Genomic DNA, 15,192 nt, shown 5'->3' on the forward strand with positions numbered 1-15,192 from the left:
ATATAAATCCTGTTTAATAATAATAATAAAATGTTTATAGGATACTGTCGGGAGCAAAGTATAGCCAACTTAGAGCAGGTTCACACATAGAGAAGATGAATCCAGCTAATAGATTGTGAGCCTATCCCAAAACTGCCCAAAGATATGGCCATTCTATAATGTCAAAAGCTTTGATGGCATCAAGCAAAATAATTTCTTTAGTAGCTCCCCTTCTCCAGGAAACTGCATTTTTTTTTTTAAATGAGAGGTTATGAGTGAGATGGGCTGACATACATCTGGAAATATGGGATCCTTTTCCAATTTGTGCAAGAGAACGTTTACTTCAGACCTAGGGGAAGGGAGTGTACCCAACTTACCCACCTCAATAAATGAGTATGGGACACCTCAATAGAAGAGTATGGCTGTATGTTTTACATATTTCTGCTGGAAGGCCATCCAAGCCAAGGCATCATAGAGTTTCTTAATAATTGTTACTTTTAGAGGGGCATCTAGGGAATCCTTGCCAGTTGGAATCTAAAGCTACAGAGTTGTTTGTAAAAATGCACAAACTCTGGAGAAATGTCAGCAGGTAATGTAATGCAGGTACTCCTGGAAGTAGCCAAAAGATGTCCCACTATGTCTACAAAACACTAGTCTATTCCCCAGCTTGATGCATGAGTCTGCTCTAAACTTTTGTTGACTAGAAAGCCACCTGTTTTTTGTGTTCAGGACAAGGATCTGAAATATAATCACTCCCAGTCCCAATCACCTCATCTTCCAGATCAGGCTACCTGTGTCTTGTGGGAGTCCTGATTAAGGAAATTTCTTTAATCAGCAACCCCTAGAAGAACATACTGTGGTATTTAAAGTTTATCTGGTTTAACTTTGGGCAAAGCACATATACTTGTCAGTCAAGCACTCTTGCCCATGCAGCACTACGTCCCAGTTTTGAATCTCGGCCAGAACACTATCTGCATGGAGTTTGTAGGTCCCCGTGTCTGTGTGGGTTTCCTCCTGGTACTCCGGTTTCCTCCCACATTCCAAAAACATGCAGTTAGGTTAATTGGCTTCCCTCCAAAATTGACCTTAGACTACATTAATGACATATGACTCTGGTAGGGACATTAGATTATGAGCCCCTTTTAGGTACAGTTAGTGAAATGACTATGAACTTTGTACATCACTGCGTAATATGACGCCGCTATATAAATACTGTGTAATATTAATAATATAAACTGCAGCGCAATGTATCACTTACACCATACATCCACCTATTTGCTGTTAAAAGCCCCTGACCTGGGTAGAGGACTGTATGTGTAGCTCAGGCAAATGACCTCTAGTAGATGTTTTTAGGTAAGTTAAAGGATTTCCAATTTTTAGAAAGAGTCATTTGTATTAAACCATGATTTTTATAATCATTGGGAAAACACACAATTTATAGCATTTCTAAATAGCAACAACATTTATATTCACATTCCTAATTGTTCTCCACATTCCATGCACTGTACTGGTCATATCTTCAAATGCCTACACATACTCATATTTGCAAATGATGCAATCATTTCAATTACTGCTTTCCACAACCTGTAGGGCACTCTTACAACTGATAATGACAGAGAATAAGAAACAGCTTTTTAACTATGTACTCAATGGGGTTAATCCTGTCAAAAAAGTACAGAATGTTTAAATTGCAAATGGAATGTTCACTTAGCCTAGGTCATAATGTAAATCCATGCTGACTTAAATCCTATACAAGTAAAATTGAAAGGTCCAAGGAACATTCAGTTTGTTAGGTTAACACATTGTACTATTAGTACATTGTGATTGTAAATATGACTATCTGATTTCTTATCTATTATTGTTATCATAACATGTCTTTATCATTTACATTGATGATCCTAATCATTGGTAGATATTATGTAGTGTATGAATGACATGATTTCTGGAACAAACGCTTGTGTGTGCTATTCAAAAATAAAAAAAACATATTTTAGAATTATGAAATGCTGAACATCAAGTGCTTCATAAGAAAAAAAGGAACACACAGGAGTTTTAGTTCAGTGTAATACTGGACTTTATAAAACATCCTGTCCATGACTACCGGTATATTTTTGTAATTAGTGCACTTCACTAAATAACACTGTGTACATTACATTAAATGTGGGACTTCATGCAGGATAATTTCTCAGTAAAGAACTTAGTGCAAGGTGCCCATTCATACATCATACATCAGATCTTCTCCTTCTACCCCTGATTACTGGGCTCACAATCACGTGTCCCTCAAGGGCCACGTGGATTAACAAATTTGATGTGCCCCCTGCCAGCCCCCAGTCACACATAGGGATTTGTGTTGTTTTAGGGCTGTCTCGCCTGGATGACCACCCCTCCCTACCTATTCTCTCAACCCCTAATCCCCACACAGGCCTTGAATGCACAGTGCTGATAAGTGATCGCTTTATAAGCCCAGCCCGGGTGGGAGAAGAGCTGCACTGCAGTCTACCTGATCTCTCCACGAGCATCTACACAGTAGGACTATGGACATCGGTGTGATGGGACCAGCCTGCATGATCTCCCTCAGGGGCTCAGCCAAAATCAAGGAACGAAAAGTGAGTATTCTTTTGGACCAAACTGGATGCTCAGTACCAGCCACGCTACTGGTGGGACTGACAGCTCTATCCCTGGTATTTTGTCTCACCAGTGTCTATTCATGTGTTTATTTCCAGAGAACTCCAGTGTCCCACAAAGTGATAGAAAAGAGGAGAAGAGACAGAATAAATCGCTGCCTCAGTGAACTTGGGAAGACGGTACCCATGGCTCTAGCCAAACAGGTCAGTGGAGCTTTCATAGTGTTTCTTCCATACAGTTCCATCATGTTATCATACATGTAGTGTTACTTTATTGTCATTTACAACTCTTTCATCCCTTGGGTACATGTTTCCACCAGAAATGCCCAATTTTTAAAAGTATTTTGACACCAACAAGCTAATATCACATCACACAATATTTAAACCTCCAGCTGAACTTCTGTACTGTAATATTTTATTGGTATTATACTTTTACACCATCCAATTTTATCTATCTTAAGTAGTTCAAAGCATTAATCCATATATTTAATATTATTTTAAATTTGTTGCCTTTTTATATATTTACCTATTCATTCATCTCCAGATCTTACGTTCACAAAACTTGTATTACCTGCAGTTACAAAAAATAAATTACATAGCATTAAATGAATCAAAATCCTCAATACAACATTTCTCTGGGTAGTTAAAGTGAGCAGAATTATCTCCTCTGGTAAAGCATACTCACACAGTCTTTATAATGCTCACTTTCTCAATTAAGTCATACAGGTTTCCCCTATTCATATTCACCGTCATACACACAGCAAAGTACTAGCAATTCCAGACAAAATTATTTAGCCATGGAGTGGATCAATACAGCCTAGAATCACTCCCGCCATAAATAGTTCATCCATGCTAAATATCCCAGCTCTACCCACACTATGTTAGAAAATCTTTTCCATTTTATTTTACATTATACATTGTGTTATTTATAATGTTAAGCTGGCAAGAAAGAACATAGATATTCTAAAATTCTACATAAAATAAAACAAAGTTTTCCTGAGAGTTCAATTTACATTAGATTGGTATGCTTAAAGGTTACTGTTCTATAATATAAATTGCCCATCACGCAGTGTTATGTAAAGCACAATATTTTGGAAATTCAGGAATGCTTACCTGTAATGATTAATATGACCAATTTCCCATCAAATACCATCAAAGATCTTTGTTCTGCTAAATAATAATCAGCCAATCTGTGATAAATGTACTTTGATTTAAACTTTTTAGAGAATGATGTTTATTTTTTGTGCTAAAACTTAAAAACTAAATAATTTAATTTTCAGAATTCTGGCAAACTGGAGAAAGCTGAGATTTTGGAAATGACTGTTCAGTATTTTAGAGCATTGCATGCTGCTGATTTTCCTAGAGGTCGGGACAAAGGTAAGATGTTAATTTTATATGTTAGAGTTAATACATCATGATCAGTTCATGGTAGCTAAATATGCATAATATTTAAGCCAAAATAATATTAGAACATAACAGACAAAATACCATAGCTAATCATTGTAGGTTCTAGCTAACCTTTCCTGTTTAGATAGAATGCACAGTATGACTTTATTGTCAAAACACCCTAGCAAAATTATTATAGAGTCTTTATCATCCAGCCTTCAATTCTTTGGTAGGAGGAATGCTTAGGCTTTATTGACGTAATGCCATAATAGAATAATTATAGGGTATTCAATATCTATAATTAATTCATTCTTTTTACTGGTACTTGTGTTGTTCTAAATAGTGACTAACAATGCAACTTTCAAGCTGATCCACTGAGATTTGACATGGATTACTGAACTATGCACATACATATGTTTTATCTAAAATGATTTGCCAAAACCTACTGCTGCATATATTATGTAACCAGGGATAGCTAGTCTCCTTTTCTTAATTCAGCTGCAATTATATTTTTCCATATCTACAAACAGAAGAGACCACTAAATGTTTATTTAACAAATAAAATCCACAATGGCTCTAGGCAAGCAGGGCAGTGGAACTGATCTTTAATGTAATTTTAAGGTGCATTTATATTTTAAGTATCTGATATCACACTTTGGATGTAACGGTTACTTGACTCTAGTAATTTACAGGGGTTTACATTGCATTATTGGTGAAAAGTTTCAATTTTTTTTTGTCATAAAGTAGATGCATATAAATAAATCAATGTATACTTTTATCTATAACTGCTCAGATATAAACTGTAAAGCTGATAACCATTGCATGACACTGACCTAGCATATTGTCTGTCAACAGATCTCCTGTCAGAGTTTGCTAATTATTTTCACTATGGATACCATGAATGCATGAAGAACCTTGTTCATTACCTGACCACAGTGGAAAGGATGGAGACTAAGGACACCAAATATGCTCGCATTGTTGCCTTCCTGCAGTCTAAAGCACACCTGTCCACTGAGCCACTTTTTGGCTCTCTTCAGGAGGTAGACATGTCTTGCCAGCTACCCCCCTCTCCACCTGATTACCCAAGCAGCGGTGACTCTACATTCACACAGAGCTCAGGAGGTTCATTCTCATGGCACAGCACTACTAGAAGCCCCACACTAAACTACCTTTCAGGCCCAGCCACTATGCCTTTGCCATGCACACCCTCACAGCAGTCCCCACATAGCAGCTTCTTGTCTCCTATGCAGAGTCTGGACAGACATTACCTCAGTCTCCTTGGGCATTCCCATACCAATAGTTTCGGCATGCACAGTTCACAGCATCCTGTTGTTCTGTGACAGTCAGAACCCAGCATGGGGGTATCACAAGGCAATATTCCTTGAGACATAGCTACAAACTGCAGTCATAAGATCAATATGTCTGCATTTTCTATAAATTCCAGTCAGGTGCCTGCTTTCATTTTTTTAACCTGAGATAAAATGACAGCTGGAATCCTATTTACTGGTATTGACCGGATCCACAGCTACATGATAATTTTAAAGAATAAATGTGACATAAACATGCAGCTCAGGGATCTGAGGAACTAGCAGGGATCAAATAGACATACAATTGTTTCTTGCTGTTGAAAAAGGAAATAACACCATTGTTCAAATAGACAAATTGTTTATGGTACACATAAGTTTCTATAACAGTGTGCAGTTTGTAAACCATAGTCTTAAGTATCATCTCTTCTTGTCTTATGAAATTTGATATAAAATGTAATACTTAAGTCATTAATAGTTTTCTTGGGGTCTGGTGCTTATAATTTTGGGAGGAGGATAGCAACATTGACTTTGTAACATTAAACACCTAAACCAACCTTTAACAACTGATGTAACCAATCCCTAACACATCCTAACCCCGAAAAAAGATTAACCCAACCTTATTATACCAAACCCTACTATGTTTCCACCACATACCCACTTTATTCTGTGCTGTGTTCCTGAATACTGTTAGCAACCAGTCCTATACCTAAAATCATGCAGCACTGACATCTCTGTGCCAGAATAACCTGTTTCTCCATCAGTGATGGGTAAACTGTGATTTTCTAATTGCACCATATGCAAGGTTTTATCGTTCTTACAAAACTCATGGCCGTGAGGTTACCAATGACTTGGCTTACAAATGCATACTGTTATGTTAATGTACATCAGTCACGTTTCTAATTTTGTCTAGTGTGTAACGTTTATCAATGTGTCTAATTTATGTGTGTACATTAAAAAGTAGTGGGTTAGAACATGAAGGAATGACAATTATTTGAAAGAACTCGGTACCAATACTGACGCAGGAAGTCAGTTTTACTTCTATACAATCTTTGTCCATCTGGGCATCAGCGGGCTCCATGGATTTATAACTTTGTAAATAATTGTAAATTGTAAGTTGATTATTATAATTTATTAAAATGTTAACTCTTTTCTAAAAGTACATAGGTGTTTGTAAATGTAGCTGTATTTATTTTGTACAATTTGTAATAAAAGCTTTTACTTACTAAAAACTGCTGGTATCATTTTTGTTAAAGTTTCTACATTTTAAATCAAGTGAATCTGTAATAAGTAATAATAATACTTCTGCATACATAAATTTATCAATTAAAGTAACATTTTTGCTAAGTCTTTTCACTTTACAGATTACTGTTACAATGTAATAATAATTTCAGTCTGAGTAATGCCCTGTGTAATCATTTTCTTTGTCCAGACACAGAGAAGTGTCAAGCCCTCTGACTCTTTATGGCTTCCATGCAGCTTGTAGGCTGAGAAAGTGTCAAGGATTTAAATAAAGGGCAACAAAAGTGCTAATTTTCTACAGCTGTTAACTCAGCATAAATTTAAAAAGTAAAGTTGCTATAGATGTATGTGATAGTGTTGGTAATTTACATAAATCAACCAACACCACAGATTTCTCACTTGCCATGTGGATAACATGGCAAGAGAAGTACAAATTGTAAAGGAAAACAAATAACTTCTGCTTTAGGTTATGCTGTTTTATAACACTGAAACTGCATCTAACATTAATTTTAATTTAATTATTTTGTAGTATTTCATTTTATACAAGGTATATGATTTGAAACTTATCATAAAACCGCATGTACAATTTAGCAATTAATCCTTGTTCTTATGAATAAACCTAATACAAAATTTGAAGTGTTTACTACGGCTAGCTATCAGATAATTTCTTAATACCTAACTGGAAAAATATGGAACATCATTCTAAGTTACCACAGACCCACAACAAATTAAGCAAAAGGCAATAAGTGGGGTAGGGAGAGGGAATACGATTTGTAGCATATGGCTAAAAATATCTAAAAAATTAGTATACACAGACAAAGGTCCAAAAAAGATGGCATCTCTGAGATATATTTAAGAATATTAATATGTTTTTTATTTTATTAGATAACAAAAAAGGGTTGAACCTATATGAAAGTGTGCACTATTGTGTGCAGCCTATGTAAGCATGGATAATAAATACCACCCTGTAGAGAGGAGATGTTTGATCGGTCATTAAATTGACAAATATATAGAAACCCCAAACTCACAGAAATATATGACAATTCTTCGAGTTTAGCTTTCACCATTCTCCCATAATATACGAGTGGAACAGACATATTGATTATTAAAAAAAATAGAATGATTTCTTACAAATTTTCCCACATCAACCAGTGAACCTGACAGAATGCTACAGCCAACACTTCCATATGTGAAACCCCTCCAGTTCCTAAAATCTTGCCTGCAGAAATAAACATTTGGGTGTCATGTACTTCTGCATTGTGCGACTGTCAATATTTGAAATCTCAGACAATCCTTGCAGTCTTGGCTTCTCAGTCTTGGGCAAAAGTCAAACCTGACACTTCAGGCTTTCCAAAAAACGACTTAAAATGTTATATAAGCTTAGCAGGGGGAGCTGATTCAAACCAGATTGTGATTAAACGTGTTTTCCCTTCTCCCACAATACATGAATAGGTTTATCTTTATTCTTTCTTTTTGTTGTTTCTTTTCTTTAAATAAGTTGTGTATGGCTGACTTCCAATCAAATCCCCAAACTAAAAAAGAAAGAAAAGAAACAAACTGGCAGTGTTTTTTTTCTCCTGCAGCTAATTCGTTGAAATAACCCTGAATGGGACAATCTCTTGTTCCTTGGGCTTCACCCTTGAGTAGGCAAGAATAAATATAATCATCTCCATGAAATCAAAGGTTCTACACTGTTCTGTGGTTCTTTTTTTACCAAGCTAGGAGTCTTCAACCTCTGCAGGGCTCCCCTCCTACTTCTTAATACAGAGCTCACTTGTGCTCCCAAGCATTATTGAACAAACAGATCACCATGCTGTAACCACACCAGCAGAGTCTATCCTAAAGCCACTGGGACCTTGTATAGAAAGGGCAGTGCAGGTGCTTCTGTTGCAGCTGCCTGTAGTGCAAGGATCCAACACACTAATCTTCAACAAGAGTAGGGAAGGGGGTGCCATAGATATGTGGAGGATGGCTTGTGTCCACTTTATATGTCCTTTGGGAGATATCAGCTTTGGACTAACAGCTGGTCTAATAAAGATCAGCTCACAATATTGCAACTTGTTTATGTCCATCATGGAGTTTTAATTTAATAAGCAGCTGTATTTTACAGTCAAACTCAAGTCATACAAATAGATGAGACTGTAACATTCATGCAATCATTGCCTGACGTCATTCTCTTTCATATGCCGCGCAGAAAGCCATTGGTTCTATGCTGCATGTCTTCCAAGCTGAACAGTTACTTGCCCCTGATAAGCATTGGCTTCCTTTTTAAAATTTGCAGGTAAGGTCTAAACCTCACCTCCTCACATATGCAGTAAGATAATGTTAATTCTTTTGCAAATACTCATATTAGATCAACCATGTGATATTCATCTTACACTAATTTTTTTATGTGAATTGATAAAGAACATGTGGCCTGGGTATGTACATTGAAGTATTTACATATTGATTCAAGTCTTTCTCATAGCAGCTCAGCGTGTTCCTGCAGCTACAAAGGTCAGGAAGCACTTGTGTCCATAGTCTGGCAACAGGTTTTTTTTTAAACTTTGTACTTGCTTCTCTAGATTGTAATAGTTGTATTTATTATACAATTTGTATTGTATAGTTTTGTATTGTATTTTTTATATGGGTTTGTAAATACTTCCTCTAGTGGTCATCTATACTATAGAGAATATGACTAGTGTTCCAAGATAAACCTATATTTGCAGAAACATGTGTAGGTTGACAATCGAAAATCCGACCATCGATAATCCGGATCCTTAATTTTCCCAGCAAGAATTTCGGATCGCATTTTGAATACAGGGACTGCAGTACACTGTTTGGCCACTAATGTTTCCATGGCGCTGTTCTGAAAGAAACAGCTTTTAGCTTGCTTGCTAAACTAAATACGCCAGATGTCCGTGGTGCTGCAAGAGGAAGGCTGGCCTGTGTGTGGAGGATTTTTGAATGTCATACTGTAGTCTGATTTTACTGTCCTCATTCTCCAAAGGCTATCTGGCTGCTTTATTACCAATCCTTGAAAATCCCTGACCCTATAACAAGCACACAGAAACTTAAGACAGAGTTAATCAGAACATTCAAACTATGACTCAAAATATTAAAGTCACAGTTAAAGCATAATATAATAGCAGACTTGCATTTTCATAAGGAGAGGTCAGCAATGGCAGCCTGCATGTATTTATTGATGCAGGTTTCTTCTCAAACTCAACTCATTCAAAAGTGACAAAGCATATCAAATAATCTGGGGGTAATATCATTGGTAAATTTGATATACGGTACAAAACTAAAGGAGTTTTGGGTCAAACACAGCAACATAAAGGGCCTGATTTATTAAAGCTCGCAAATGCTGGAGAGTATACACTTTTAGCAGTGAACCTGGGTAATCCAGCAAATTCTGGAATGGATTTCTTTGCAAATATTCTAAATCCTAGACCAGATCCATTCCAGATTTTTCTGATCTCCCAGCTTTACTGATAAAAGTGTATCCTCTCCAGTCTTGGAGAGCCTTAATAAATTAGGATCAAAGAGATTGAAATGTGAAAGTCAGCAGAGAAGGATGTACTAACACATGTTTGTAGGGTCAGAGCCCTAAATAACCACAAACACAGAGGATGTGTTACATAGGTAAAGGGAGGAAGAAACACGGACAGACCAAATAGTACTAAAATGTACTAAAAGCTAAAAAGTAATAAAAGTACTAAAAGCAAAAAGCAGTCCAGTGAATAATTAGAATTTGTGACCTTTTATTTGACCAGACAGTGTAAAAAGTAAAATACACCAGACATGTGAAAATTAGGAGTCAATTAATGAATGTGAGCTACTGAATGCTAATTAATTAGCTTACATTTTCCAATTAAATCCAATGTGAAACTTCTAAAATTAAAAGTTGGTTGAATTATGGGTGAAAACATTTACAAATAGACACCTAATTTCAATATCAAAAACAAGTCAATATCATCATTCTTTGTCAAACTCCAGTAATGCACCATATGTCAAAGTACTGAAACTTCGGCATTCCTCACACTGTACTATGTTACACACTGTACATATATCTTGTATCTTTGTACATTTATCTATATCCTTATATTTGGGATCCCAAAATTGTTTAAATTTTTTTAGTATCCAAAAGTTTTATTTAATTGTATTGTCTACTAGAGGTGAAGTTACAAAGTTTTCAATTTATTTAAATATTAATTTTTAAATACATATGATTTGTATTGATAACTACGTTGAAACGTTATATCTGTTTTATTTCTATAAAATCCTTTTTTTAAAATCCTAGCATTGTGCACATTTGTAGTGTCTTAAAATAAGCACAGTTTTCTTAAATAAAAACTAATGTTTACCTGTTCAAATACAGTCATGTGAAAAAGGTTTCAACTTGTGAATAATTCTTCTCACTGTAGAATAATGTAATGTCTGGAAATGGTCTTATAACCCTTCCTAGACTGATTTGCAGCAACACTTGCATCTCTAAGATCATTGCTGATTCCTTTTCTCCTTGGAATTGTTTTAACACACACCTGGATGCTCCAACACTTCTGCTTTTACAGAGGTGGCCAGACTTGTTGATAATTATTATGTGTATTTCATCTTAATACTTGGCTGCTACTGACCCTCCTAATTTCTAGCGAAGTGGTAAGGCTGTACCCTAATATTCACACACTGCTTCTACATTTTGACTTAGTCTTTGTAAAATGACAGAGTAAAATGTCACATGCTATTCATCTGAAGTCGTACCTATTTTTTTGACCAGATGATTCTTTTTAATATGCCTTGTTCCTTAAAACCTTAACATTGAATAAGGATACACTTTCTTTTTCAAATGACTGTATGTTCAAAATGTCAGAAAGTTCCATGGGATATATTAACTTTAGGAAAGATGACAGGTAAAGGGTAATTGCAGTGCATTAGTGATTATAGGAAATACGTTTGTGTCTGGAAGCTACAAGTAGCCTACAAAGCAAATAATCAGTTCTACTTCAATGTATTTTGTAATTTACTACATTTATACATTTATTAGAGGGAGGACTGTTGTAGTGCTTTAAATGCATTGCTCACAAATGAGTGCTGAGTTAGCCCATTCTTAGTTAGCCCAGGTCCTAACTGCCTAATGCATCAAAACTGATCTAAAATCATATTACAGAATACAGTTGCATTCCACATGAACAAACACATATGTAATATACAGTGCCACAGCAAAGTTGGGAGACTCCTAATGAAACGTGTGCATAGTATAGTATAGTATAGTATAGTATATATAGTATAGTATATATATATATAATATATATTATATAGTATAGTATACTATAGTAGTATACTACTATACTACTATAACTACTCTCATGTGAATGAATTGTAACAATATACTGCTACATTTATTGTTAGTCATTTCAAACTTTTTACGCAGGGGAATAAATCTAAAATAAGTAAAAGAAAAACTCTACAGTGAATATGAAGCCAAAATGGTAAAAAACGTTTTTCCAGCATTTATTTCTAAGAAAAGACTTATGATGAAATGCCCATTACACCAGATAGATTGGTAGTAAGTAATTACCAAAACATATTAACATGTTTCAATATTAACCAAATAAAACAACATAACCATTTTATCCTTTGCTGCAATTATTTAAATACATTTTAAAAAAGTAAAAAGATTAGCTAAAAAATAGTATAACAAAAGTCTAGAAAATGTAAGCAAATCAGCACAAAAATGTTAGTTTGATCCACAAAAATACCTTTCTGACCATTAGCATAGGTGTATTATCCAGGATTTTCCTATCATAATTAAAAGTCATCACTAAATATAAATGGCTTATACAGAGGGAACATTACCATTCACATATCTACATGCAAACATTAGGAAGGTTTACAATATAGGAACTGAAAATTAGGATAACAATCAAATCCCACATAATCAGCTTGCTCTTTGTAATCTATTTAAAGACCATTAGACTAAAATGTTCAATAGCATGGAACAAAAACTTTTATTCCTCTTTACTGCAAAAGAAAATGTACTATGCCTACATTTAATCAAGTTGGTTTTTGAAGATTTGCATATACAAGAAAAACATAAAAAGGAAATAATTCATAATGGTAATTGTAATCTACTACAGATCTAATAGAATTCTTATAAAATATGATTCATAGGTAAAGATAGGGATGATGTTAAGGCCCTTTACATACTTGTGAGTACCCTAATGTGTGTGCAGTATTATGTGCTTTCATGCACTGTGAAACTTTGCGTTAAGGCAAGAGAATAACAAATGGGCTAACAGTCAATTAAACAAACAAAACCCACCCTAACAGCATTTTTGACAACATATTGGCATATTCGTACATATTGGGAATACCATGTGTTGTGGTGCGGATGTTTTGTCAAATATATGTGCTAAAGAAAAAAACATTGATACAATGCACAAGTGTGAAGCTAATTTAAAAGTATTTGGACAAAGCAAACAATTCCAGAAAAGAATACATCAACTACATTAGCAAGCATACAGTGAAGCATTCCTGCTACTGGAAATCACAAGATACATAAGAAAAGGAAACATATAGCTAGAAGCTATTTATTAATAATTATACTTTAGGAGAAAAGTAATCTATGCACACCTAAAACTTATGATTGTTATATCTGGTCACATTCATCTGGAACAGATTTTGAGAAGATGGTATTCTGAATAAAGGGTGATAACTTACTGATAACCCTTTTCTACGAGTCCTACAATAATAGACCCAGTAACTATTGAAGCTCTTGTCTTTATTCCATTTAGTTTCCATGCTTTTCCATGGACCTAACAGTGAATGTAAATGCAGCTGACTAAATACCATGGACTGGCTGCATCACACAAATAAATGGAACCAGTTTTTAAGCCACACATGTCGTGTGATCACCATGAAATTGCTACCGCTGACTGGCTAGTTGTCATCATTTGGTTGTGGTCAAACATGTCAGTACTCATTAATAATTTTCTTAAGGGTCACCAGTGCATGGTGTATCCATAATCACTTAAATATGTGATTGCTTAAAAGCTCGATCATCTTTGTTAATGTTGTGTTTGTAAACTGTAAATGTTGCTGCAACCAGCCAAAGATGATCATATCAAACATATGCAGTATACTCATATCTTTGTGAACTGATAATTTAAATATTGTTTACAAAATATATATTTCCAATATTTATTAATATTACAGCAGCAGATAGAGGCAATCAGTGGCCCTTCAGCAGTTGTGCCAAAATAAGCATTTCTACAATGGCTGAAAAGGAACAAATTAGCAGGGGTGGTCAATGATGTGGTCCTCACTTTAAAAGATTGAGAGTTTCTGCATACCAAATACATTTTATACAGTGTTTGACAAAGGTGTGCTAGTGACAGACCGATCGTCTTTCTTACATGTGTTCTCTAAAAATGATTTGTAGTTGATTCGGCCATCCATTTTCTGGTCGTATTTGGACATGATGTGATAAACCTCATCTTCATCAAGTACAAAGTTGCAGAGCTTCAGGACGGATCTAAACTCAGGTAGAGATAGGTAGCCACTGTTGTCTGTGTCCAGCTTCTTAAAGGCTCTGCGTAGTGTCTTCCACTCCCCTTGCAGCTGCATATTAAAAGAAATGGTTGTTTAAATCCCCCCATGTTTTTTTTTCTAGCTATGTTCCTCATAGCTGATTACTATTTGTATTTATATGGAACCACATACGCTAGACAAAAGTTACCCCATGTGTTGTTTTCAGCATTGACTATGACCAGATTACTAGAGGGCCTTGTGTAAGATATAAGCTACATAAACATATATAAACTGTATCCTTAAAAAAGATTTTTTTTCTTTCTTAAGTGTTTAACCAAAGGGAGGTTACCAGAAGCTTGGTATTCCGAGCCCTTTGAATGAGGGGAGTGACAGCAATAAATGCATGATGCAGTACTTTTCAGGACTCACTATTTGTCATTTTCTGCATGGCTAGTCATGCAGATAATATAGGCGGGTGCCCAATGCAAATTGGCAAGACCTCATATTTGTCCTCTGTGTATGTCCTTTTATTTATACAATACCTCAGCTAATCTGTCATTATGGAGGGACGCCTGTTCTCAATCTGCAGCAGGTAGCATACATTGGTTTTACTGATGTAGTGGGTGTCCATTTCAAGCATGTCACAGAGGGCAGTAATTATGCACATTTAGAAAACTGTGCCTGGCTAGATTAGAAATATCTGTCCTGAGAACAGCTAGAGAGAAAGTTTTTATTTAAATTTAGTAACATGTGCACCACCATCTATTACTGTTAAACATACATTTGCAGGAACTGGGATTACCTTGTATGACTGTACAAATGAATATATTTTTCTAGATTTTCTTCAAGAAATAGGAAAAAATAATGTTGGCATTTACTCATAGAATCCATTATTTTTTAGCCAGTATAGTCTATCTATGGTTACATGTTCTTAGTTCTGGAGGACTAAACCATTAGTTATTTGCCTGGTTGGACAAGAAATACAGTGCACATTAACATTCCTAACTTCCAGCGCATCTCTAGAACACAAATGATAAAGTAAAGCAGATGAGAAATGACAGCAATAGATAACTAGGGACAAGGGGAAGTCTAATGTAAGTGGCAATCTATAAAATGTGATGCCACATCTAGACCCAAACCTCAAGTTT

General features: G+C 35.4%; 2 protein-coding genes across 2 annotated transcripts in view; one reads left to right on the forward strand and one right to left on the reverse strand.

The window, feature by feature from the left end:
* Positions 1-2,513: 2,513 nt before the first annotated feature.
* Positions 2,514-5,329, forward strand: HELT (helt bHLH transcription factor). The gene is made up of 4 exons (XM_072407124.1): positions 2,514-2,585; positions 2,703-2,807; positions 3,884-3,980; positions 4,845-5,329. Exons 1-4 carry the CDS (start codon positions 2,514-2,516, stop codon positions 5,327-5,329), a joined length of 759 nt encoding a protein of 252 aa, XP_072263225.1.
* Positions 5,330-12,009: 6,680 nt separating this feature from the next.
* Positions 12,010-15,192, reverse strand: part of LOC140327013 (EF-hand calcium-binding domain-containing protein 6-like) — a 47,609-nt gene continuing 44,426 nt past the window's right edge. Inside the window, exon 19 of the mRNA XM_072406136.1 lies at positions 12,010-14,134. Within this exon, the coding sequence (XP_072262237.1) occupies positions 13,877-14,134 (258 nt within the window). The 3' untranslated portion in view covers positions 12,010-13,876. The remainder of the gene's footprint in view (positions 14,135-15,192) is intronic.

This window comes from Pyxicephalus adspersus, chromosome 3, assembly GCF_032062135.1.
Source record: "Pyxicephalus adspersus chromosome 3, UCB_Pads_2.0, whole genome shotgun sequence".
Classification (NCBI taxonomy): domain Eukaryota; kingdom Metazoa; phylum Chordata; class Amphibia; order Anura; family Pyxicephalidae; genus Pyxicephalus; species Pyxicephalus adspersus.

Coding starts and splice junctions, on each gene's coding strand:
- HELT (XM_072407124.1), top strand. CDS start 2,514: ATGGACATCGGTGTGATGGGACCAGCCTGCATGATCTCCCTCAGGGGC. Junction 2,808..3,883: donor CCATGGCTCTAGCCAAACAG/GTCAGTGGAGCT, acceptor TTTAATTTTCAG/AATTCTGGCAAACTGGAGAA. Junction 3,981..4,844: donor TCCTAGAGGTCGGGACAAAG/GTAAGATGTTAA, acceptor GTCTGTCAACAG/ATCTCCTGTCAGAGTTTGCT.